This window comes from Bufo gargarizans, chromosome 6 (genome assembly GCF_014858855.1).
Source record: "Bufo gargarizans isolate SCDJY-AF-19 chromosome 6, ASM1485885v1, whole genome shotgun sequence".
NCBI classification, from domain to species: domain Eukaryota; kingdom Metazoa; phylum Chordata; class Amphibia; order Anura; family Bufonidae; genus Bufo; species Bufo gargarizans.
Window position 1 is genome coordinate 348,171,953 of NC_058085.1, and position 23,208 is coordinate 348,195,160.

General features: G+C 48.5%; 1 protein-coding gene across 1 annotated transcript in view; it reads right to left on the bottom strand.

Moving 5' to 3' along the window:
• CRTAC1 (cartilage acidic protein 1) overlaps positions 1-23,208 on the bottom strand; it is a 256,614-nt gene that overhangs the window by 80,872 nt on the left and 152,534 nt on the right. Inside the window, exon 5 of the mRNA XM_044299707.1 lies at positions 10,310-10,446. Coding sequence (XP_044155642.1) covers positions 10,310-10,446 — 137 coding nt within the window. The remainder of the gene's footprint in view (positions 1-10,309; positions 10,447-23,208) is intronic.

Here is a 23,208-nt window from a genome sequence, read left to right on the forward strand (position 1 = left end):
CACACTGTGCACTCCAGCTCACCTGTTATTGTGCCTGCCAGTCCTGCTGCTCTCTGCTCATACACCACCCATGTTCTGCAGTATATAAGTGGATTCCTATGGATGAGGGGGGTTATAGTCATATTTAATATAAACACATGCCAATTGCAGAAGAGTCCCTGGATAGTGTTTATATTTAATCTGACTATAACTCCCCTCATCCTTGAGAATGCACCAATGTACCAGTACATCAGTATATTCTTTAGGATGATGGGTGTTATAATCACATAGACGCCAACCACAGATCCCTCATAACAGTGCGTCATCCACAGATCCCCTCCATAACAGTGTCCTCCACAGATCCCCCATAATAGTGTCATCCACAGATGCCCCCATAACAGTGCATCATCCACAGATCCGCTCCATAACAGTGTCATCAACAGATCCCCCATAATATTGTCATCCACAGACCACCTGTCACGGCTGAGGATGGGGGAAACCCTCAGCCGTGCGATGTTACACGTATGTGAAAGCTGCTTGGCCAGGACAACAGAATTAGGGAGCAGGTCACCTCCTACAGCATCCCTAACTCTGACCCTGACTCCTAGCTGTATGAGCTAACCCAGATGGTAGGAGGGCTCATACTCAGGAACCTCGGGTCCCTACTAGCCCTCAGCTCATACTCAGGAACCTCGGGTCCCTACGATCCCTGAGCTAGGAGCTGGTTAAGACAACCTGTCCCTCCTAGACACGGAGAAACTAGAGTCTAAACTGGCCAAACTGCAAGGAAGGGGAAACATAACCAGCCTATGGATATGGCAGGTGAGTGAAACCACTTCCACACCTACCTGCCACAGACACACTGACTGGATCCCGTGCTCACATGCTGAATGTTCATACCAAACATGAAGGACACAGCACACACACAAACACACAGGAACCCAGTTCCATAGCTGCAGAAAGATAAACACCATACAAACATAAAATTAACATCATGACATGTTTTTATGACCACAAGAGTGGCCCTCACTGGCAGATGGTATAAGAGACCAGGAGGATGACTCCAGCTCACCACAAGGCTGGAGTACCCCCTCAGCTTCAGATCTCATCAGAGGCTAAATAGCCCAAGTAGCCACACCCACACAGACACACACTGGAAAGGGAATTAACCCTTCCAACGCCAGACAGGGTAGTGAAGCCACTTAAAGGGGAAGTGCACACACACATAAACCCCGTGCACACAAAACAGGGAAAGTGCACACATACCTAGACAGGTTGCCAGGTGCAACCGCATGCACTTGACAGCAAGCTGCCTAGCAAAAGCACAGGCTGCTATACTGCCAATACTATCATGTTGCCAGCGGCAACCACACGTGAGGCAAGATACTAACAGCCCTCACCTGAGGTTGACAAACAAGACAAGACCGCAGGCAACTGCATGCGGTTCCAGGAGTCACTGCCATGACCATGGTCGTGACACCACCATTAGTTCAAAACCCACCACAAGCACACTTTTTGGTTCAAAATATTTTTTTTCGTATTTTCCTCCTCAAAAACCTAGGTGCACCTTATCATCAGGTGCGTCTTATAAAGCGAAAAATACGGTATATACAATTTCTGCTGATGAGAAAACTAGAGGTACATTTGGACAGATTGTAGAATATTCTATATGGGTTTTTCTAGATACAATCAATACTATAAAGATCAGACCAGGAATAGAGACGGAGTATTTGAAATCAGACCGAGTCATTTTCTTCCCAGTTATTCTTTTTCATCTAGGACACGACTTGACAATGAATATAGCAGGCACACAAGGACACTGGATGGAAATGTACTGGACTACATTAAGAAAAATGGACTTGTATTTGCCTTTATTGCAATGAAATGACTTCCTATATGTAATTTTAAGATGAAGCACAGACTATTTGTATCAATATAGAGGTAATTATGTGAATTTTGTAATTTAGAGAGGAAAATCATTTTTGATCCTTTAGAATATAGTAACATTAAAAATAATGACATGCCTATCACACAGGAAGACAACATCCCTGGTTTGGAGTCCGTGGAGAGCGGGGCAAGGCCTTGGAAGGGAATCAGACCGAGGGTCACGAGGCCTCCTCTTCTAAGTACACCACCTATTAGACTGTACGACTATATATAAATTTACATTGTTTACAGAATATTAACACCTAAAACAGGGCTGGTGTCACGGCCACGGTTATGGTCGTGACTCCTTGGAAGCCGCATACAGTTGCCCGCGGTTGTGGTTGTTGTGTCAACCGCAGCGGAGGCATAATGTAGTTGGCCTCAGTGCGGTTGCCGCGGACAACAGCTATGTGTGCGGTTCTCGGGGAGTTGTGTGCGTGTGTGGATGCACTTTGTTTGTATGTATGTCTGGTGTGCACTTGTGGTTGTTTAGTGCGCACGGACATCTTCCTTTCTCTGTGGCTGCCCGTGGCAACGTTTGGTATGTTGTACATGTGGTGGCAGTGTCCTGGCCTTCGGGCTGTCTCCCTGGACGGCTGCCACCCATGTCGTTGCCTGCGGTAACAGCCACAGTGTGATCTGTTGGACACTTCCCCTGTCTGTGACTTTACCTTCTGTGGTGCTGGAAGGGTTAACCCCCTTCCCAGTGTGTGAGTGATGTCACTGGGTGTATCTGACTGTGGGTGTGGCTTCTTGGCCTATATAGCCTGAGTCTTTGGCATCGTTCAGTAGGTTGCTTCAGCCCTGCTAGCTGGAGCAGCCTCCTGTGCATTTGACCTGCCTGTGAGAGCCACCCCTGTGGTCATAAAATTATAGTTCTTGTTGATGTCTTTATGTTGGTGAGGTTGTATGTTGTTCTGTTGGGAGCTTTCTATGTTTTGGTGCAGCTAATGGTTCTGGATTCCTGTCTCTTGAGGGATCCAGTCAGCAAGGCTGTGGCAGGTTGGTGGAACTACTTAGTTCGCCTGCCATTTCCATTAGTCTGTTAGTGTTCCCCTTTTCCCAACAGCTTGACCATTGAGACTCCTGCTCCTCCGTGCCAAGGAGGAGTAGGTCGTCTTACCCAGCTCCTAGCTCAGGGATCTGCGGAGGGTAAGACAGGGCTCCGAGGTTCCTGCGCATGGGTCCTCCTACCTTAAAGGTCGGCCCATGCAGGTTAGGAGTTAGGGTCAGGGTAGGGATGCGTGAGGAGATGACCTGCTCCCTATCCTGTTCTCATGGCCGAGTAGCCACTACACCACCTGGCATCGCACGGCTGAGGGTTTCCCCCATCCTCAGCCGTGACATTATGACCACAGCGGCATCTCATGTGGCGATTCCCTCGAAAGAGGGTAGAGCATGCACCGCTGTCTGCTGATGGGGTGCATGCGCGCTCTTCGGAGGGAGAGCGTTATGGGGGTTTCGCCGCTGACGGCGCGGTGAGTGGCGTTTCCCCGCCACTTCCTCACCGTGTCCGTTTGGCGTCCCCTGTTATTTTTATCCCCTCACCCTGGTGTTTTTTGTTGTAGGGTCCTACCTTCGGAAGAGGGTGCAGCATGCAGTGCCATCCCCTTGTGGCCTGCATGCGCGTTCTCCGGAGGGAGAACGTCCCGGGGGGATCACCGTTAACGGCACGGTTGGTGGCTTTTCCCCGCCACCGTACCTTCCGTGTCCGTGTTGGTGGTCCCTCGTCCCTCTCCATGTTCCCATCTCTGGTCGTTTGCTGGCAGCACCCCGTAAGTGGTCCGGCTGCGTGCTGGTTAGGGGTGTCTGCTGGCAGCGACTGGAGTGGGGACGTTAGTGGAGAGTCCCCTCGTCCACTCTCTGTGGTTCCATCCCCTTGTCGTTGGTGCGGGCTGCAGGCCTCGTCGGACTGGCTAGTGTGAGCCGGGAGAGGATGCAGCTGACAGCGACGTTCTGGGAATCATGTGTGAGTGGACGTTCCCTTCTCCTATCCCCTTGTTGAGTCCCTCACGTGTTTTTTTTTGGTGGGGGGGGCTTTGAGGGGTGGGAGTGTCACGGCCACGGTTATGGTCGTGACTCCTTGGGAGCCGCATACAGTTGCCCGCGGTTGTGGTTGTTGTGTCAACCGCAGCTGAGGCATAATGTAGTTGGCCTCAGTGCGGTTGCCGCGGACAACAGCTTTGTGTGCAGTTGCCGGGGAGTTGTGTGCGTGTGTGGATGCACTTTGTTTGTATGTCTGGTGTGCACTTGTTGTTGTTTGGTGCGCACGGACATCTTCCTTTCTCTGTGGCTGCCCGTGGCAACGTTTGGTATGTTGTACATGTGGTGGCAGTGTCCTGGCCTTCGGGCTGTCTGCCTGGACGGCTGCCACCCATGTCGTTGCCTGCGGTAACAGCCACAGTGTGATCTGTTGGACACTTCCCCTGTCTGTGACTTTCCCTTCTGTGGTGCTGGAAGGGTTAACCCCCTTCCCAGTGTGTGAGTGATGTCACTGGGTGTGTCTGACTGTGGGTGTGGCTTCTTGGCCTATATAGCCTGAGTCTTTGGCATCGTTCAGTAGGTTGCTTCAGCCCTGCTAGCTGGAGCAGCCTCCTGTGCATTTGACCTGCCTGTGAGAGCCACCCCTGTGGTCATAAAATTATAGTTCTTGTTGATGTCTTTATGTTGGTGAGGTTGTATGTTGTTCTGTTGGGAGCTTTCTATGTTTTGGTGCAGCTAATGGTTCTGGATTCCTGTCTCTTGAGGGATCCAGTCAGCAAGGCTGTGGCAGGTTGGTGGAACTACTTAGTTCGCCTGCCATTTCCATTAGTCTGTTAGTGTTCCCCTTTTCCCAACAGCTTGGCCATTGAGACTCCTGCTCCTCCGTGCCAAGGAGGAGTATGTCGTCTTACCCAGCTCCTAGCTCAGGGATCTGCGGAGGGTAAGACAGGGCTCTGAGGTTCCTGCGCATGGGTCCTCCTACCTTAAAGGTCGGCCCATGCAGGTTAGGAGTTAGGGTCAGGGTAGGGATGCGTGAGGAGGTGACCTGCTCCCTATCCTGTTCTTATGGCCGAGTAGCCACTACACCACCTGGCATCGCACGGCTGAGGGTTTCCCCCATCCTCAGCCGTGACAGCTGGTTCTAGCTTTGTTAGAAACAGATTGTCATGTACTATATGATTTTCATTTTTTACATTAGTCATGGGCTAACCCCTTTAACTGTCCTCTGATCCCTTTACTTTTCAGCTGAGAGATGATTAAATGGGCTGAGACTTTACTGAGAGATAGAGCTGGTTTCTTATACCAATGGGCAAGGATCTCTCTCCTGTATAGTGTAAGGTCTTATGAGCAGGTTCCTCTCTCCTGTAGAGAGCAGTGATGAGCAGAAGGGGCAATATTCAAATTAGCGATATTTTGTGAGTATTTGGGCAAATATTCGTCATATATTTGCGAATTTGAGAACTGGTAGTCTCCAGTCATTATTTTTTTTAATTGCGAAAATCAGCAATCGGAAAAATTTGCAAAAAAATTTGCGATGCGAAAATTTGCGATCAACACTACTCCTAAAGTCAAAGAAATTGCAGCCTTCTCATTGGCCCACAAGCAAGAAGCAGTGAGGAATCATGGGTACTGCTGAAAAAAAAATATAGCACTATATTCCCGTAATAATAGCACCCCCCATCATGTGCCAGTAATAAGAGCACCCCCATCATGTGTCACAATGTGACTGTCAGATGCCGCAATCAGCTTTGAACGCAGCATCTGAGGGGTTCAATGATGGGAGGGGGGGGCACCGCGATCGCCGCTCCCCGTCATTGCGCTTGCTACATACAATGGAATGTGATTCGTGAATAAGTAATTGAATCTTTTTGTGAACTTCGACAAAGCGGCTGAATCGAAATTTTTGATAATTTCACTCATCTCTACTTCTCCTACTGTGTATAAGATGGCTGCAGGTAATAAATTCACTTTAAATGTCGGAAGTGGTCCGGGGAAATGAATAACCACAAATCCTTCATCACATTTATTGCACGTCCGTATCAGACAGGAGGGCTTTAATTAATATATAAGCTGCATGACTTGACAAGGAACTTAGAAGACCCACCGGGAAACCATAGTAAATGATACACGTCCAGTGACATCATTCACCTTCCCCTTTGTTCCTAAATTCTGCTGCTAAAATTTTTGCAGTCAAAATAAAAGAGTACAAAGAAGGAAACCCACCGGGCACATTTTGCTTTCCTCTGACCACATTTGACAATTTCTGTACAAATCAGTCCTGTCATCCTCCCAGAAACCCTTTTTATGAAAACTATGAATTTTATTTCATCTTATTTTCTTTTCATCTTTGCCACAGGTTTCCCATCTAAGCTGCCATGGAAATCAAGCATTAGTTCCTCCTCATTTCACACAAATGAACAGCCTGAAGGGGACTTCATCTTAACTGTACTAAACGTTCCAAGGTTGGAACTTGCAAGAGACCTCAATTTTTAATTGTTTGGCAGGAGTAGGCGACATCCTGCAAATGGGGACAAGGTTCTTTCTCTGCTCCTCACGAATCCCAAAAATATTGTACTGAGAACCTGGGCTCCTTCAGCATAGTTTGGCCATCCTTTAGAAATGAAGAAGAAATTCCAGAATAATGTAAAATGAATTGTATTAGAGATGAGCGAATTGATCCGCTAGAATCGAAATTCATCCTGAATTTAAAAATAATAATATTCTGATTCAGTAGAATCAGAATTTTTTCAGATTCGTTTGGGAATAATTTTTCCAGAGAGAGAGACAAAGAAAGACAGAGAGAAAGACAGAGAGAGACAGAGAGCGCTTTCCTAGGAACTTAACCCTTTGAGGACATGGCAATTTGCCGGTTTTGCGTTTCTAAACCCTTTTAATAACCTCCTATGAAATTCATCCTAGTGTGAGTGGCCAAAAAAGGAGCCTAGATTGTGATTATTGTTAAGGAAGGAAACATTTGATTTGTTACAAAGGCGAGTTTCCTCGCACTTCGTGGTAACGGAACAATTGTTCCTGAAATGGGGGTAAAATATAAATATATATATATATACCGTATATATATATATATATATGTATATGTATTGTGGCAGTGGAGCTGCCATAGGGCCATATGAGGGCCATTGAAATAGAGTATCTCACCCAGAGGAGCCTGGGTGAGAACAGGAAAGGCTGGGAAAATAGTTTTTTCCTCTGTCTGCAGCAGCTAGGCTGGTAATTTAGATAACCTGAGCCCTAAGGGGCTCAGGTAAAGGTGGGCTCAGCTCCTCAATCAGATCTCCCAGTCTGGGGAAGGAGCACGCTGTGTCGAGGCCTGTGGGACCCGGGACCCTCTAACCCTCTGTGGGGTAAGCACTGTGTTGTGTTTTGGGGAGCTGGGTGGTAGACCCAGATCCCGATAGAGAGGGAGAAATACTGTGTAGTCAGTGGCCGGATGGCCGAGGATTTCTGTTTATGATTTGTTTGGACTGCTGTAAAAGTGACAATAAAGCTGGTGATGGCCGTGTGCAAGTCTGCAGTGTTGGAGTGGCTTCTTGAGGTGTGCCAACCGTCTAAGGTGAGAAGAAGGCGAACCTGGAGAGCTAAGTGACCCAAAGTTGTCACATCATTTATCCATTTGATTGAAGAAAATTCACCAAATCTTGCGTGCGCCTACGTGTGACGTCACCACATCAGCACGCTGGCTGGGCGCGGTGACGTCAGCGAGTTGACATGGTGACATCATCACATCAGTGCGCGAGATTTGGCATGTTTTCATCAATCAAGATGGATCATATCACTGGCATAGATATAAGGGTTGAAGAGGTCGCAATTGCGACCAGGTACCTAAGCCAGGGGGGCCCAGAGGGCCCCCTTTGCCAGAAGTGCTCTGCTAATTACCTATTTTTGGAAGCACTCATTAGCCTGCCGGAGGAGGGGAAGAGAAGCACTGCCAGCGCTGTACTCACCTCTCCTCTTTGGTCTCCTCCAGGCCGCGCGTTTGCAGTAGTTCCTTCTCCTGCACTGTATGCCTTTCTTCCAGTCCTCAGCTCACTGCTGGATTGCTGGGGGAAGGGGCTTGCTGCTGGCTCTGGAGGAGAGGCATCCGGTGCAGGATGGCTATGACTGGAGAGTGGGCAGGGCTAAAAACTATACACAGCATTTACAGCAGAAACCTGCAGAACTTTTGGTGATGTCACAGTTACCTGATCAAGGTCCTTCAGCCAAGCAGGGCACAGGAGGAGAACTTAACTGGGTGTGGAGAGGGTAAGTGTCATCTATGTGATGTGTGTATAGGGGTCATCTATACAGTGTGTGATGTGTCTATATAGTGCAGTGTGTGTATAGGGTGTTCTCTGTATAGTGCACTGTGTGTCAGTATACAGGATGTCATCTAAAGTGTGGTGTGTGTGTGTATAGGGTGTCATCCATATAGTGTGGTGTGTGTATATAGGGTGTCATCTATATAGTGTGGTGTGTGTATATAGGGTGTCATCCATATAGTGTGGTGTGTGTATATAGGGTGTCATCTATATAAGTAGAAGTATTTGCACTATTACTGTGGGGGGTACCCTGGCACAGTATCATCTTAGCACAGTTCTTTTGGGGGACGTTATGCTTACACTATTAGTGTTGGACACTATTTCCCTGGCGCAGTTATTTTTTTTATGGCACTATTGAAGGGGCACTATCTGTGTGGTGCTAGTATTTTCTGCAGTATAGTATTGGGGAAAAAATTGGGCACATTATTGGGGGGGTGTTGAGAAGATGGGAGGATGATAGTAAAGTAGGAAACTAAGATGTCTGTTTGTCAAACTCTGCAGAGACAAGGCACAGCTGAAAGAAATCATCATGGCGGTCTGATCTGAAAGGAGAAGATGAGGAAAGAAGACATCTACAGGAGACATCGCTGGATGTAAGAGGCATGTGGGGCTGTATTACCCTGTATGTTCTGTAGCGCTGTTTTTAATGTTTTCCAAGTGTGTCTTTAAAGGGGTTATCCAACCTCTATAATGAGCCCCCCCAATGCCCGTGCCCCTCATATAGAATATACCTACTCCATTCCCCGGCACCCACTGCAATAGCAGGCTGCGACGGGGACGAGCTTGCCTATCGTCACCCACGATGCTAGTAATGCTCTTCCCCATCGTGCCCTGTTATTGTCTGCTACCCCCTCCGCCCCAACGTTACCGGATGTTTTGATCCAGGAGACAGGGAGATGCAGTGGCAGCTGTGCGGGGATCAGGAGCGACTCGGGTGCCGGGGAGCGCGGTAAATATAATCCATTTGAGCAGCCGGGCCATTGGGGGTCATATGTTGGATAACCCCTTTAACATTAGGGTTTGAAGGAAGGGGTTAGGTTGAGAATTTGGAATGAAGGGGGGGGGGGTCATTTCCATTTTTGCCTCAGGCAGCAGAATAGCTAGGTGCACCCTGCCCCTGGCCACAAAGCACTGAGGGAAGTGGGACCCAAGCTGAACTCTTGCACCAGGGCCCATGAGCATTTAGCTATGTCCCTGTCTCTATCTATTTATCTATCAACCTCTCTCTCCAATTATCTATCTATCTATCTATCTATCTATCTATCCATCCATCCAGTGGACAACACTTGGTCATTGCAGCACTGGTGTCCTAGGTTCAAATTTGACCAAAGGCCACCTCTTCATGGAGTTGGCATGTTCTCCTGGTGCTTGTATGGGTTTCCTCTCACATCTAGAGACATACTGATTAGATTGGAGCCTCACTGAGGACAATGCGTGATGATGTCTGTAACGTGCTGTGGAACAGGTAAGTGCTACGTCAGCAAGAGGAATAAATGTGAATTGACCCCTATTGGTCCACGGAACCACACAAAAGCGCACATTAAATGACACATGTCAGACTACTCTCACACTTCCATTACTGATAATACAACCATCTGCACCCGGTTGTATTATCTTTAACATACCCAAGACGGATCTGTCATGAACTCCATTGAAAGTCAATGGGGGACGGATCCGTTTTCTATTGTGGCAGAGAAAACAGATCCTTCCCCATTGACTTGCATTGTGGATCATGACGGATTCGTTTTGCTCCGCATCCCAGGACGGAAAGCATGCTGCGGTTTTCTCTCCGGTATGAGAACGGAACGGAATGCATTTTGGAGCATTCCATTCTGTTCAGTTCAGTCCCCATTGACAATGAATGTGGACAAACGGAAGCGTTTTTTCCGGTATTGAGACCCTATGACGGATCTCAATACCGGAAAATATTAACGCTAGTGTGAAAGTAGCCTCAGCCTTGCATGTAGTATCACTGACACTGTATGTCCGGTATTAGCATCCCCTCCCTTACACAGACAGTATATATAAGCATGCCATGCAGAAGACGCCATCTTGCTATTGTACTGTTGTAACGTGTCCATTTAGAACACAGTCTGTGGCTTTACCTGAACATACGATTCGCTGAAGAGCCCCTGTAGGCAATGTTATTAAAAAAGACTTCCAGCTCCTGATCATTATCGAAGTCAGCAGCAATCACAGTGCGGATTGGAGAAGGCATCGAGAACTTCTGAGTCGCAATATCCTGTTTAAAGATAGAAGAGAGATATAAGGGCTCACAATTATCTCTTATTAAAAGGACCGGCGTAATAATTCAAATGGACTCCAGAAGACCTCAAGGTAATCAAGAGGATCTTCCAATTAAAATTAGAAACAAAGGACTGTGTATACACTGCCGAGGACATCTTATCAGTCACATATACAGCGGGTCAGTGTGCCGCTGGTCATCTCTAATCCCTACTAGGAAGAATCGAGAAGCTGCTGTTTGATTTCTGTTCACTCAATTAAATTAAAAATTACATTTTCTACAATAAATATATTATTTTTAATGATTTTAACAGATTATATTGCCTTTGACACGATTATGGTTTTTACCGAATGTCATAATAATAGTCCATACAAAATATGACCAAAAAATGTCCTCAGAAAAAGAGCAAATTACAGGAACCTGTATACTAGGTGTACATGTCTAGCTTTAGCAGAAACGACTGTCCATGACCACCAGTGTCTCTCTTCTCATGGTACGCAGGGCCGCTGGAACACTCACCCCCTGTCAGCCTCCCCCTGCTCCAAGTGGGCACAGCCCCCAAAATGCTCAATAGTCTGTTGGACCTCTTTGCACCTCTTTTCCTCTGCTCTCAGTTCTTTGGAGGTACAGAAGATCTCCTAATTTCTAAAAGGGCCAGCGTACACACAGTCTAGTCTGTCCTCAGCCAATGGCTGCTATCCCTAGGTTTTAGAGGTGCCTTCTCCTACAGGAAGCTGCCTGAGCAACAGGTTCTCTAGCTTGCTAGTTTCTGTGAAGGTTCGTTATTATTCCATTCTGATTTCCCATGCTTACCGCCTGCCGCCTGACTCTCGAATTGACCCTGAGAGACCTGCCATTACTTATTGTCCGAGTACCAGGTTGTACTAACTCTGCCCACGTTGACCTCGCTCTTGTCTGTCAGCTCCTTGTCACGGACCGATGTCTCTTCAACTGCCTGGGTCGGCTGTCATGGAATAGAGACTACTGTTGGAATACAGCAACAGCTGAAGCTTAAAGGGAACCTGTCACCTGGATTTTGGGTATAGAGCTGAGGACATGGGTTGCTAGATGGCCGCTAGCACATCCGCAATATCCAGTCCCCATAGCAACCCATGTCCTCAGCACTATACACAAAATCCTGGTGACAGGTTCCCTTTAATGCTAGTGGAACTATTTTAAGCTGACAGTAGATGGCGCTGTGTTAACCATCACTGTGCAGCTATTTCAGCCCTGAAAGGCCAAAATTGTAGCCTCAGATGCCATGATCAGCGATAAACGCGGCATCTGAGGGGTTCAATGATGGGGGGAGGCGCGATCGCCGTTCACCGTCGTTGCGCCTTCTACATACAAAGGAATTCGTCATGAATCGAATTTCTTTGTGAAATTCTGCAAAGCAGCCAAATCAAATGTTTCATAACTTTGCTCATCTCTACTACACAGAGACCAGTGATCAATTATCAGGAACGGGACAAGAGTAACAGACGGGCAGGGGCCACAATAAGCTTATTAGTGGAGGACGACCAACTGATCCCCATCAGACATGAGAGCCCTGCAAGAGGCACGAGGAATGCACTACAGAAACTGAATAGCAAGTTATTTCTACTGAAAACAAAAAGTACAAAATGAGGTATAACAAAGAAAAAGGAATGTATGCAGGAGCATAAACATGCAATGCTGGAGGTGGTAACACAACTGAGGTCCGTTGGTGAGGATATTAGACAGTCATATTGTGGCCATACTGCACTTTGCTTGATTCATACAGTACTGATCAATGCACCTGAGACCAGATCTGACACTGGAATTTGTGAAAACCAGGCTCATAGATGAATATCAATGAAGAAAGGAAGTCATGCAGGACTCCACAGAAGGTGACAGTGGAAAAGCTCTTAAAGCTACAGAGACAAGATATCACAAAAAGTTAACAACAGCATGGTTCTGATCCAACAAACGGGAACCCCTAAAGAAGGGCAATACAATATGAAAAGCAAAGCAACAGGAGCAGGGGCGTAGCTATAGGGGGTGCAGAGGTAGCAGTTGCTCCCGGGCCCAAAGACCCTTGTGCCACATAAGAAGACACTGGTATTATAGAAAGTGCATGCTGGGAGGGCTCTGTTGTAGATCTTGCACTGGGGCCCAGAATCTTCAAGTTACACCTCTGGCTGGAGGGAAGGGGTTAGGTCAAGAATTTGGCATGGGGGGGGGGGGGTGCTATTTCAATTTTTGCCTCGGGCAGCAGGACTGCATACCTCACAACTTTTGAAAATTGCAAAGAGGGATAATATATGCCAGCAAATTATTTTCATACTAGGCATAATTACTGACTCTGTCACAACTGCAGTAGCCGGGGATCGGTGAGGTGAGTGTAAGGTCCTTTAAGTTTTTACAGCATGTGGAGCCCCTGGGACAATTTGTTCTTACACTTCAATATCCATTTAAATATTAGCACAGAAATCATCAGATTATAGGGATTTTAAGGTAGAAGTTGCACAAAATATGAAGTTTTGGTTCTGGTCTAATATACAGGTAGAAACCTTACAGACACTTTAGTAAGGAGCAATTTAGGCATTAATTTCCCAGGTCAAAAAGAGGGACATTAATGGATAAAAGAGGGACAGAGGGACTTGGGTCATAAATAGAGTTGAGCGAACACCTGGATGTTCGGGTTCGAGAAGTTCGGCCGAACTGCCCGAAAATGTTCGGGTTCGGGATCCGAACCCGATCCGAACTTCGTCCCGAACCCGAACCCCATTAAAGTCAATGGGGACCCGAACTTTTCGGCACTAAAACGGCTGTAAAACAGCCCAGGAAAGGGCTAGAGGGCTGCAAAAGGCAGCAACATGTAGGTAAATCCCCTGCAAACAAATGTGGATAGGGAAATGAATTAAAATAAAAATTAAATAAATAAAAATTAACCAAAATCAATTGGAGAGAGGTCCCATAGCAGAGAATCTGGCTTCCCGTCACCCACCACTGGAACAGTCCATTCTCAGATATTTAGGCCCCGGCACCCAGGCAGAGGAGAGAGGTCCCGTAACAGACAATCTGGCTTCATGTCAGCAGAGAATCAGTCTTCATGTCATAGCAGAGAATCAGGCTTCACGTCACCCACCACTGCAACAGTCCATTTTCATAAATTTAGGCCCAGCACCCAGGCAGAGGAGAGAGGTCCCGTAACAGACAATCTGGCTTCATGTCAGCAGAGAATCAGTCTGCATGTCATAGCAGAGAATCAGGCTTCACGTCAGCCACCAATGCAACAGTCCATTGTCAGATATTTAGGCCCAGCACCCAGGCAGAGGAGAGAGGTCCCGTAACAGAGGATCTGGCTTCATGTCAGCAGAGAATCAGTCTTCATATCATAGCAGAGAATCAGGCTTCACGTCACCCACCACTGCAACAGTCCATTTTCATAAATTTAGGCCCAGCACCCAGGCAGAGGAGAGAGGTCCCGTAACAGACAATCTGGCTTCATGTCAGCAGAGAATCAGTCTTCATGTCATAGCAGAGAATCAGGCTTCACGTCACCCACCACTGTAAGAGTCAATTTTCATAAATTTAGGCCCAGCACCCAGGCAGAGGAGAGAGGTCCCGTAACAGACAATCTGGCTTCATGTCAGCAGAGAATTAGTCTGCATGTCATAGCAGAGAATCAGGCTTCACGTCAGCCACCAATGCAACAGTCCATTGTCAGATATTTAGGCCCAGCACCCAGGCAGAGGAGAGAGGTCCTGTAACAGAGGATCTGGCTTCATGTTAGCAGAGAATCAGTCTTCATATCATAGCAGAGAATCAGGCTTCACGTCACCCACCACTGCAACAGTCCATTTTCATAAATTTAGGCCCAGCACCCAGGCAGAGGAGAGAGGTCCCGTAACAGAGGATCTGTCTTCATGTCAGCAGAGAATCAGTCTGCATGTCATAGCAGAGAATCAGGCTTCACGTCAGCCACCACTGCAACAGTCCATTGTCATAAATTTAGGCCCAGCACCCAGGCAGAGGAGAGAGGTCCCGTAACAGACAATCTGGCTTCATGTCAGCAGAGAATCAGTCTTCATGTCATAGCAGAAAATCAGTCTTCATGTCATAGCAGAGAATCAGGCTTCACATCACCCACCACTGTAAGAGTCCATTTTCATAAATTTAGGCCCAGCACCCAGGCAGAGGAGAGAGGTCCCGTAACAGACAATCTGGCTTCATGTCAGCAGAGAATTAGTCTGCATGTCATAGCAGAGGATCAGGCTTCACGTCAGCCACCAATGCAACAGTCCATTGTCAGATATTTAGGCCCAGCACCCAGGCAGAGGAGAGAGGTCCCGTAACAGAGGATCTGGCTTCATGTCAGCAGAGAATCAGTCTTCATGTCATAGCAGAGAATCAGGCTTCACGTCACCCACCACTGTAAGAGTCCATTTTCATAAATTTAGGCCCAGCACCCAGGCAGAGGAGAGAGGTCCCGTAACAGACAATCTGGCTTCATGTCAGCAGAGAATCAGTCTTCATGTCATAGCAGAAAATCAGTCTTTATGTCATAGCAGAGAATCAGGCTTCACATCACCCACCACTGTAAGAGTCCATTTTCATAAATTTAGGCCCAGCACCCAGGCAGAGGAGAGAGGTCCCGTAACAGACAATCTGGCTTCATGTCAGCAGAGAATTAGTCTGCATGTCATAGCAGAGGATCAGGCTTCACGTCAGCCACCAATGCAGCAGTCCATTGTCAGATATTTAGGCCCAGCACCCAGGCAGAGGAGAGAGGTCCCGTAACAGAGGATCTGGCTTCATGTCAGCAGAGAATCAGTCTTCATGTCATAGCAGAGAATCAGGCTTCACGTCACCCACCACTGTAAGAGTCCATTTTCATAAATTTAGGCCCAGCACCCAGGCAGAGGAGAGAGGTCCCGTAACAGACAATCTGGCTTCATGTCAGCAGAGAATCAGTCTTCATGTCATAGCAGAGAATCAGGCTTCACGTCACCCACCACTGCAACAGTCCATTTTCATAAATTTAGGCCCAGCACCCAGGCAGAGGAGAGAGGTCCCGTAACAGACAATCTGGCTTCATGTCAGCAGAGAATTAGTCTGCATGTCATAGCAGAGAATCAGGCTTCACGTCAGCCACCAATGCAACAGTCCATTGTCAGATATTTAGGCCCAGCACCCAGGCAGAGGAGAGAGGTCCCGTAACAGAGGATCTGGCTTCATGTCAGCAGAGAATCAGTCTTCATGTCATAGCAGAGAATCAGGCTTCACGTCATCCACCACTGTAAGAGTCCATTTTCATAAATTTAGGCCCAGCACCCAGGCAGAGGAGAGAGGTCCCGTAACAGACAATCTGGCTTCATGTCAGCAGAGAATCAGTCTTCATGTCATAGCAGAGAATCAGGCTTCACGTCACCCACCACTGCAACAGTCCATTTTCATAAATTTAGGCCCAGCACCCAGGCAGAGGAGAGAGGTCCCGTAACAGACAATCTGGCTTCATGTCAGCAGAGAATTAGTCTGCATGTCATAGCAGAGAATCAGGCTTCACGTCAGCCACCAATGCAACAGTCCATTGTCAGATATTTAGGCCCAGCACCCAGGCAGAGGAGAGAGGTCCCGTAACAGAGGATCTGGCTTCATGTCAGCAGAGAATCAGTCTTCATATCATAGCAGAGAATCAGGCTTCACGTCACCCACCACTGCAACAGTCCATTTTCATAAATTTAGGCCCAGCACCCAGGCAGAGGAGAGAGGTCCCGTAACAGACAATCTGGCTTCATGTCAGCAGAGAATCAGTCTTCATGTCATAGCAGAGAATCAGGCTTCACGTCACCCACCACTGCAACAGTCCATTTTCATAAATTTAGGCCCAGCCCCCTGGCAGAGGAGAGAGGTCCCGTAACAGACAATCTGGCTTCATGTCAGCAGAGAATTAGTCTGCATGTCATAGCAGAGAATCAGGCTTCACGTCAGCCACCAATGCAACAGTCCATTGTCAGATATTTAGGCCCAGCACCCAGGCAGAGGAGAGAGGTCCCGTAACAGAGGATCTGGCTTCATGTCAGCAGAGAATCAGTCTTCATATCATAGCAGAGAATCAGGCTTCACGTCACCCACCACTGCAACAGTCCATTTTCATAAATTTAGGCCCAGCACCCAGGCAGAGGAGAGAGGTCCCGTAACAGACAATCTGGCTTCATGTCAGCAGAGAATCAGTCTTCATGTCTTATCAGAGAATCAGGCTTCACGTCACCCACCACTGCAACAGTCCATTTTCATAAATTTAGGCCCAGCACCCTGGCAGAGGAGAGAGGTCCCGTAACAGACAATCTGGCTTCATGTCAGCAGAGAATTAGTCTGCATGTCATAGCAGAGAATCAGGCTTCACGTCAGCCACCAATGCAACAGTCCATTGTCAGATATTTAGGCCCAGCACCCAGGCAGAGGAGAGAGGTCCCGTAACAGAGGATCTGGCTTTATGTCAGCAGAGAATCAGTCTTCATATCATAGCAGAGAATCAGGCTTCACGTCACCCACCACTGCAACAGTCCATTTTCATAAATTTAGGCCCAGCACCCAGGCAGAGGAGAGAGGTCCCGTAACAGACAATCTGGCTTCATGTCAGCAGAGAATCAGTCTTCATGTCTTAGCAGAGAATCAGGCTTCACGTCACCCACCACTGCAACAGTCCATTTTCATAAATTTAGTCCCAGCACCCTGGCAGAGGAGAGAGGTCCCGTAACAGACAATCTGGCTTCATGTCAGCAGAGAATTAGTCTGCATGTCATAGCAGAGAATCAGGCTTCACGTCAGCCACCAATGCAACAGTCCATTGTCAGATATTTAGGCCCAGCACCCAGGCAGAGGAGAGAGGTCCCGTAACAGACAATCTGGCTTCATGTCAGCAGAGAATCAGTCTTCATGTCATAGCAGAGAATCAGTCTTCATGTCATAGCAGAGAATCAGGCTTCACGTCACCCACCACTGTAAGAGTCCATTTTCATAAATTTAGGCCCAGCACCCAGGCAGAGGAGAGAGGTCCCGTAACAGACAATCTGGCTTCATGTCAGCAGAGAATTAGTCTGCATGTCATAGCAGAGAATGAGGCTTCACGTCAGCCACCACTGCAACAGTCCATTGGCATATATTTAGGCCCAGCACACAGGCAGAGGAGAGAGGTCCCGTAACAGAGGATCTGGCTTCATGTCAGCAGAGAATCAGTCTGCATGTCATAGCAGAAAATCAGGCTTCACGTCAGCCACCACTGCAACAGTCCATTGTCAGATATTTAGGCCCAGCACCCAGGCAGAGGAGAGAGGTCCCGTAACAGAGAATCTGTCTTCATGTCAGCAGAGAATTAGTCTGCATGTCATAGCAGAGAATCAGGCTTCACGTCACCCAACATTGGAACAGTCCATTGGCATATATTTAGGCCCCGGCACCCAGACAGAGGAGAGGTTCATTCAACTTTGGGTAGCCTCGCAATATAATGGTAAAATGAAAATAAAAATAGGATTGAATGAGGAAGTGCCCTGGAGTCCAATAATATATGGTTAAGGGGAGGTAGTTAATGTCTAATCTGGACAAGGGACGGACAGGTCCTGTGGGATCCATGCCTGGTTCATTTTTATGAACGTCAGCTTGTCCACATTGGCTGTAGACAGGCGGCTGCGTTTGTCTGTAATGACGCCCCCTGCCGTGCTGAATACACGTTCAGACAAAACGCTGGCCGCCGGGCAGGCCAGCACCTCCAAGGCATAAAAGGCTAGCTCTGGCCACGTGGACAATTTAGAGACCCAGAAGTTGAATGGGGCCGAACCATCAGTCAGTACGTGGAGGGGTGTGCACACGTACTGTTCCACCATGTTAGTGAAATGTTGCCTCCTGCTAACACGTTGCGTATCAGGTGGTGGTGCAGTTAGCTGTGGCGTGTTGACAAAAGTTTTCCACATCTCTGCCATGCTAACCCTGCCCTCAGAGGAGCTGGCCGTGACACAGCTGCCTTGGCGACCTCTTGCTCCTCCTCTGCCTTGGCCTTGGGCTTCCACTTGTTCCCCTGTGACATTTGGGAATGCTCTCAGTAGCGCGTCTACCAATGTGCGCTTGTACTCGCGCATCTTCCTATCACGCTCCAGTGCAGGAAGTAAGGTGGGCACATTGTCTTTGTAGCGTGGATCCAGCAGGGTGGCAACCCAGTAGTCCGCACAGGTTAAAATGTGGGCAACTCTGCTGTCGTTGCGCAGGCACTGCAGCATGTAGTCGCTCATGTGTGCCAGGCTGCCCAGGGGTAAGGACAAGCTGTCCTCTGTGGGAGGCGTATCGTCATTGTCCTGCCTTTCCCCCCAGCCACGCACCAGTGATGGACCCGAGCTGCGTTGGGTGCCACCCCGCTGTGACCATGCTTCATCCTCATCCTCCTCCACCTCCTCCTCATCCTCGTCCTCCTCGTCCTCCAGTAGTGGGCCCTGTCTGGCCACATTTGTACCTGGCCTCCGCTGTTGCCAAAAACCTCCCTCTGAGTCACTTCGAAGAGACTGGCCTGAAAGTGCTAAAAATGATCCCTCTTCCTCCTCCTCCTCCTCCTCCTGGGCCACCTCCTCTTCCATCATCGCCCTAAGTGTTTTCTCAAGGAGACATAAAAGTGGTATTGTAACGCTGATAACGGCGTCATCGCCACTGGCCATGTTGGTGGAGTACTCGAAACAGCGCAACAGGGCACACAGGTCTCGCATGGAGGCCCAGTCATTGGTGGTGAAGTGGTGCTGTTCTGTAGTGCGACTGACCCGTGCGTGCTGCAGCTGAAACTCCACTATGGCCTGCTGCTGCTCGCACAGTCTGTCCAGCATGTGCAAGGTGGAGTTCCACCTGGTGGGCACGTCGCATATGAGGCGCTGAGCGGGAAGGCCGAAGTTACGCTGTAGCGCAGACAGGCGAGCAGCAGCAGGATGTGAACGCCGGAAGCGCGAACAGACGGCCCGCACTTTATGCAGCAGCTCTGACATGTCGGGGTAGTTGTGAATGAACTTCTGCACCACCAAATTCAGCACATGCGCCAAGCAAGGGATGTGCGTCAAATTGGCTAGTCCCAGAGCTGCAACGAGATTTCGCCCATTATCACACACCACCAGGCCGGGCTTGAGGCTCACCGGCAGCAACCACTCGTCGGTCTGTTGTTCTATACCCCGCCACAATTCCTGTGCGGTGTGGGGCCTGTCCCCCAAACATATGAGTTTCAGAATGGCCTGCTGACGTTTACCCCGGGCTGTGCTGAAGTTGGTGGTGAAGGTGTGTGGCTGACTGGATGAGCAGGTGGAAGAAGAGGAGGAGGAAGCCGAGAAGGAGGAGGTGGCAACAGGAGGCAAAGAATGTTGCCCTGCGATCCTTGGCGGCGGAAGGACGTGCGCTAAACAGTTAGGGAGATATAGCGTCCCTGGCCGTGCTTACTGGTCCACGTATCTGTGGTTAGGTGGACCTTGCTACAGATGGCGTTGCGCAGTGCACACTTGATTTTATCGGATACTTGGTTGTGCAGGGAAGGCACGGCTCTCTTGGAGAAGTAGTGGCGGCTGGGAACAACATACTGTGGGACAGCAAGCGACATGAGCTGTTTGAAGCTGTCTGTGTCCACCAGCCTAAATGACAGCATTTCATAGGCCAGTAGTTTAGAAATGTTGGCATTCAGGGCCAGGGATCGAGGGTGGCTAGGTGGGAATTTACGCTTTCTCTCAAATGTTTGTGAGATGGAGAGCTGAACGCTGCCGTGTGACATGGTTGAGACGCTTGGTGACGGAGGTGGTGGTGGTGTTGGTGGTACATCCCCTGTTTGCTGGGCGGCAGGTGCCAACGTTCCTCCAGAGGCAGAGGAAGAGGCCGAGGCAGCAGCAGCAGAAGAGGTAGCAGGGGGAGCCTGAGTGACTTCCTTGGTTTTAAGGTGTTTACTCCACTGCAGTTCATGCTTTGCATGCAGGTGCCTGGTCATGCAGGTTGTGCTCAGGTTCAGAACGTTAATGCCTCGCTTCAGGCTCTGATGGCACAGCGTGCAAACCACTCGGGTCTTGTCGTCAGCACATTGTTTGAAGAAGTGCCATGCCAGGGAACTCCTTGAAGCTGCCTTTGGGGTGCTCGGTCCCAGATGGCGGCGGTCAGTAGCAGGCGGAGTCTCTTGGCGGCGGGTGTTCTGCTTTTGCCCACTGCTCCCTCTTTTGCTACGCTGTTGGCTCGGTCTCACCACTGCCTCTTCCTCCGAACTGTGAAAGTCAGTGGCACGACCTTCATTCCATGTGGGGTCTAGGACCTCATCGTCCCCTGCATCGTCTTCCACCCAGTCTTGATCCCTGACCTCCTGTTCAGTCTGCACACTGCAGAAAGACGCAGCAGTTGGCACCTGTGTTTCGTCATCATCAGAGACATGTCCTCATCATCAGGAAACATAAGTGGTTGTGCGTCAGTGCATTCTATGTCTTTCACCGCTGGGGAAGGGCTAGGTGGATGCCCTTGGGAAACCCTGCCAGCGGAGTCTTCAAACAGCATAAGAGACTGCTGCATAACTTGAGGCTGAGACAGTTTCCCTGGTATGCATGGGGGTGATGTGACAGACTGATGGGGTTGGTTTTCAGGCGCCATCTGTGCGCTTTCTGCAGAAGACTGGGTGGGAGATAATGTGAACGTGCTGGATCCACTGTCGGCCACCCAATTGACTAATGCCTGTACCTGCTCAGGCCTTACCATCCTTAGAACGGCATTGGGCCCCACCATATATCGCTGTAAATTCTGGCGGCTACTGGGACCTGAGGTAGTTGGTACACTAGGACGTGTGGATGTGGCAGAACGGCCACGTCCTTTCCCAGCACCAGAGGGTCCACTAACACCACCACGACCATGTCCACGTCCGCGTCCCTTACTAGATGTTTTCCTCATTGTTATGGTTCACCACAACAACAAAAATATTATTTGGCCCAATGTATTGTATTCAAATTAAGCGGGATTTAAATTTGATGCCTAGTATTTAGGCGCTGGGTGACCGGTATGGATTTAGTGACAGAATTAGACTTGGAAATGCACAGTAGCGTGTGTGTGAAGTTATTCTGAATGACCCTATTTGCACCTTGAATATTATATACCCTTTTAGGGATAGATTTCAAATAGCTCTGATATAGCAGAAACCACTAAATTATGAAATTGCTAAATTGGGAATTGTATTTCAACCCAGAACAAAAAATGTGCTTTGGCGGACACTAAATAAGTACTTGCCCAGCCAGAACACTACAGCGGTAACGACAGATGTAGCGGGATATAAATTTGAGGCCTAGTATTTAGGCGCTGGGTGACCGGTATGGATTTACTAACAGAATTAGACTTGGAAATGCACAGTAGCGGGTGTGTGTGAAGTTATTCTGAATGACCTTATGTGCACCTTGAATATTATATACCCTTTTAGGGATAGATTTCAAATAGCTCTGATATAGCAGAAACCACTAAATTATGAAATTGCTAAATTGGGAATTGTATTTCAACACTGAACAAAAAATGTGCTTTGACGGACACTAAATAACTTGCCCAGCCAGAACAGTACAGCGGTAACGACAGATTTAGCGGGATATAAATTTGAGGCCTAGTATTTAGGCGCTGGGTGACCGGTATGAATTTAGTGACAGAATTAGACTGGGATATGGCCAAAAAATAACCACACTATTACTGGTTAAATGCACTTGGTGTGACAGCTTGACCAACCACACTACTGAGGGTTAAATGCACTTGGTGACGGGCGCAGCTTGCCCCTGATGTAGTATATGGCCAAAAAATGAACAGACTATTGCTAGTTAAATGCACTTGGTGACGGGCGCAGCTTGCCCCTGATGTAGTATATGGCCAAAAAATAAACACACTATTGCTGGTTAAATGCACTTGGTGTGACAGCTTCACCCTGATGTAGGCTTTAGCCAAAAAACAACCACACCATTGAGGGTTAAATGCACTTGGTCGCAGCTTGGATGCACTTGGTCGCAGCTTGGATGCACTTGGTCGCAGCACCGCACAAGACACAAAATGGCCGCCGATCACCCCAGAAAAAAGTGACTGACAAACGTTCTGGGCAGCCTAAAAACAGTGAGTGAGCATTTGAATTTCAGCAGCTCAATGATGCACAGCTGCAGATCGATCGATTAATCAAGTGAAGTCCTTTGGAGGAGTTAATCTGCCTAATCTCGCCCTACTGTCGCAGCCGCAACCTCTCCCTACGCTAATCAGAGCAGAGTGACGGGCGGCGCTATGTGACTCCAGCTTAAATAGAGGCTGGGTCACATGGTGCTCTGGCCAATCACAGCCATGCCAATAGTAGGCATGGCTGTGATGGCCTCTTGGGGCAAGTAGTATGACGCTTGTTGATTGGCTGCTTTGCAGCCTTTCAAAAAGCGCCAAGAAAGCGTCACAAAAGCGCCAAGAAAGCGACGAACACCGAACCCGAACCCGGACTTTTACGAAAATGTCCGGGTTCGGGTCCGTGTCACGGACACCCCAAAATTCGGTACGAACCCGAACTATACAGTTCGAGTTCGCTCATCCCTAGTCATAAAGAGGGACCATCCCTCCAAAAGGGAGACACTTGGGAGGTATGGGAAGGCTATGTGCTAAGCACTGAGGTGAGGGGGGCCTAGCTGAGGGCCCATGAGTCTTTAGCTACGCCTTTGAGCAGAAGCTACTTCTGAAAGGGATCAAACCAAAGGTTAAAACCACTCACTATCTCTGATCCATGTACAGACAGTTAGAATGCCGCATCCG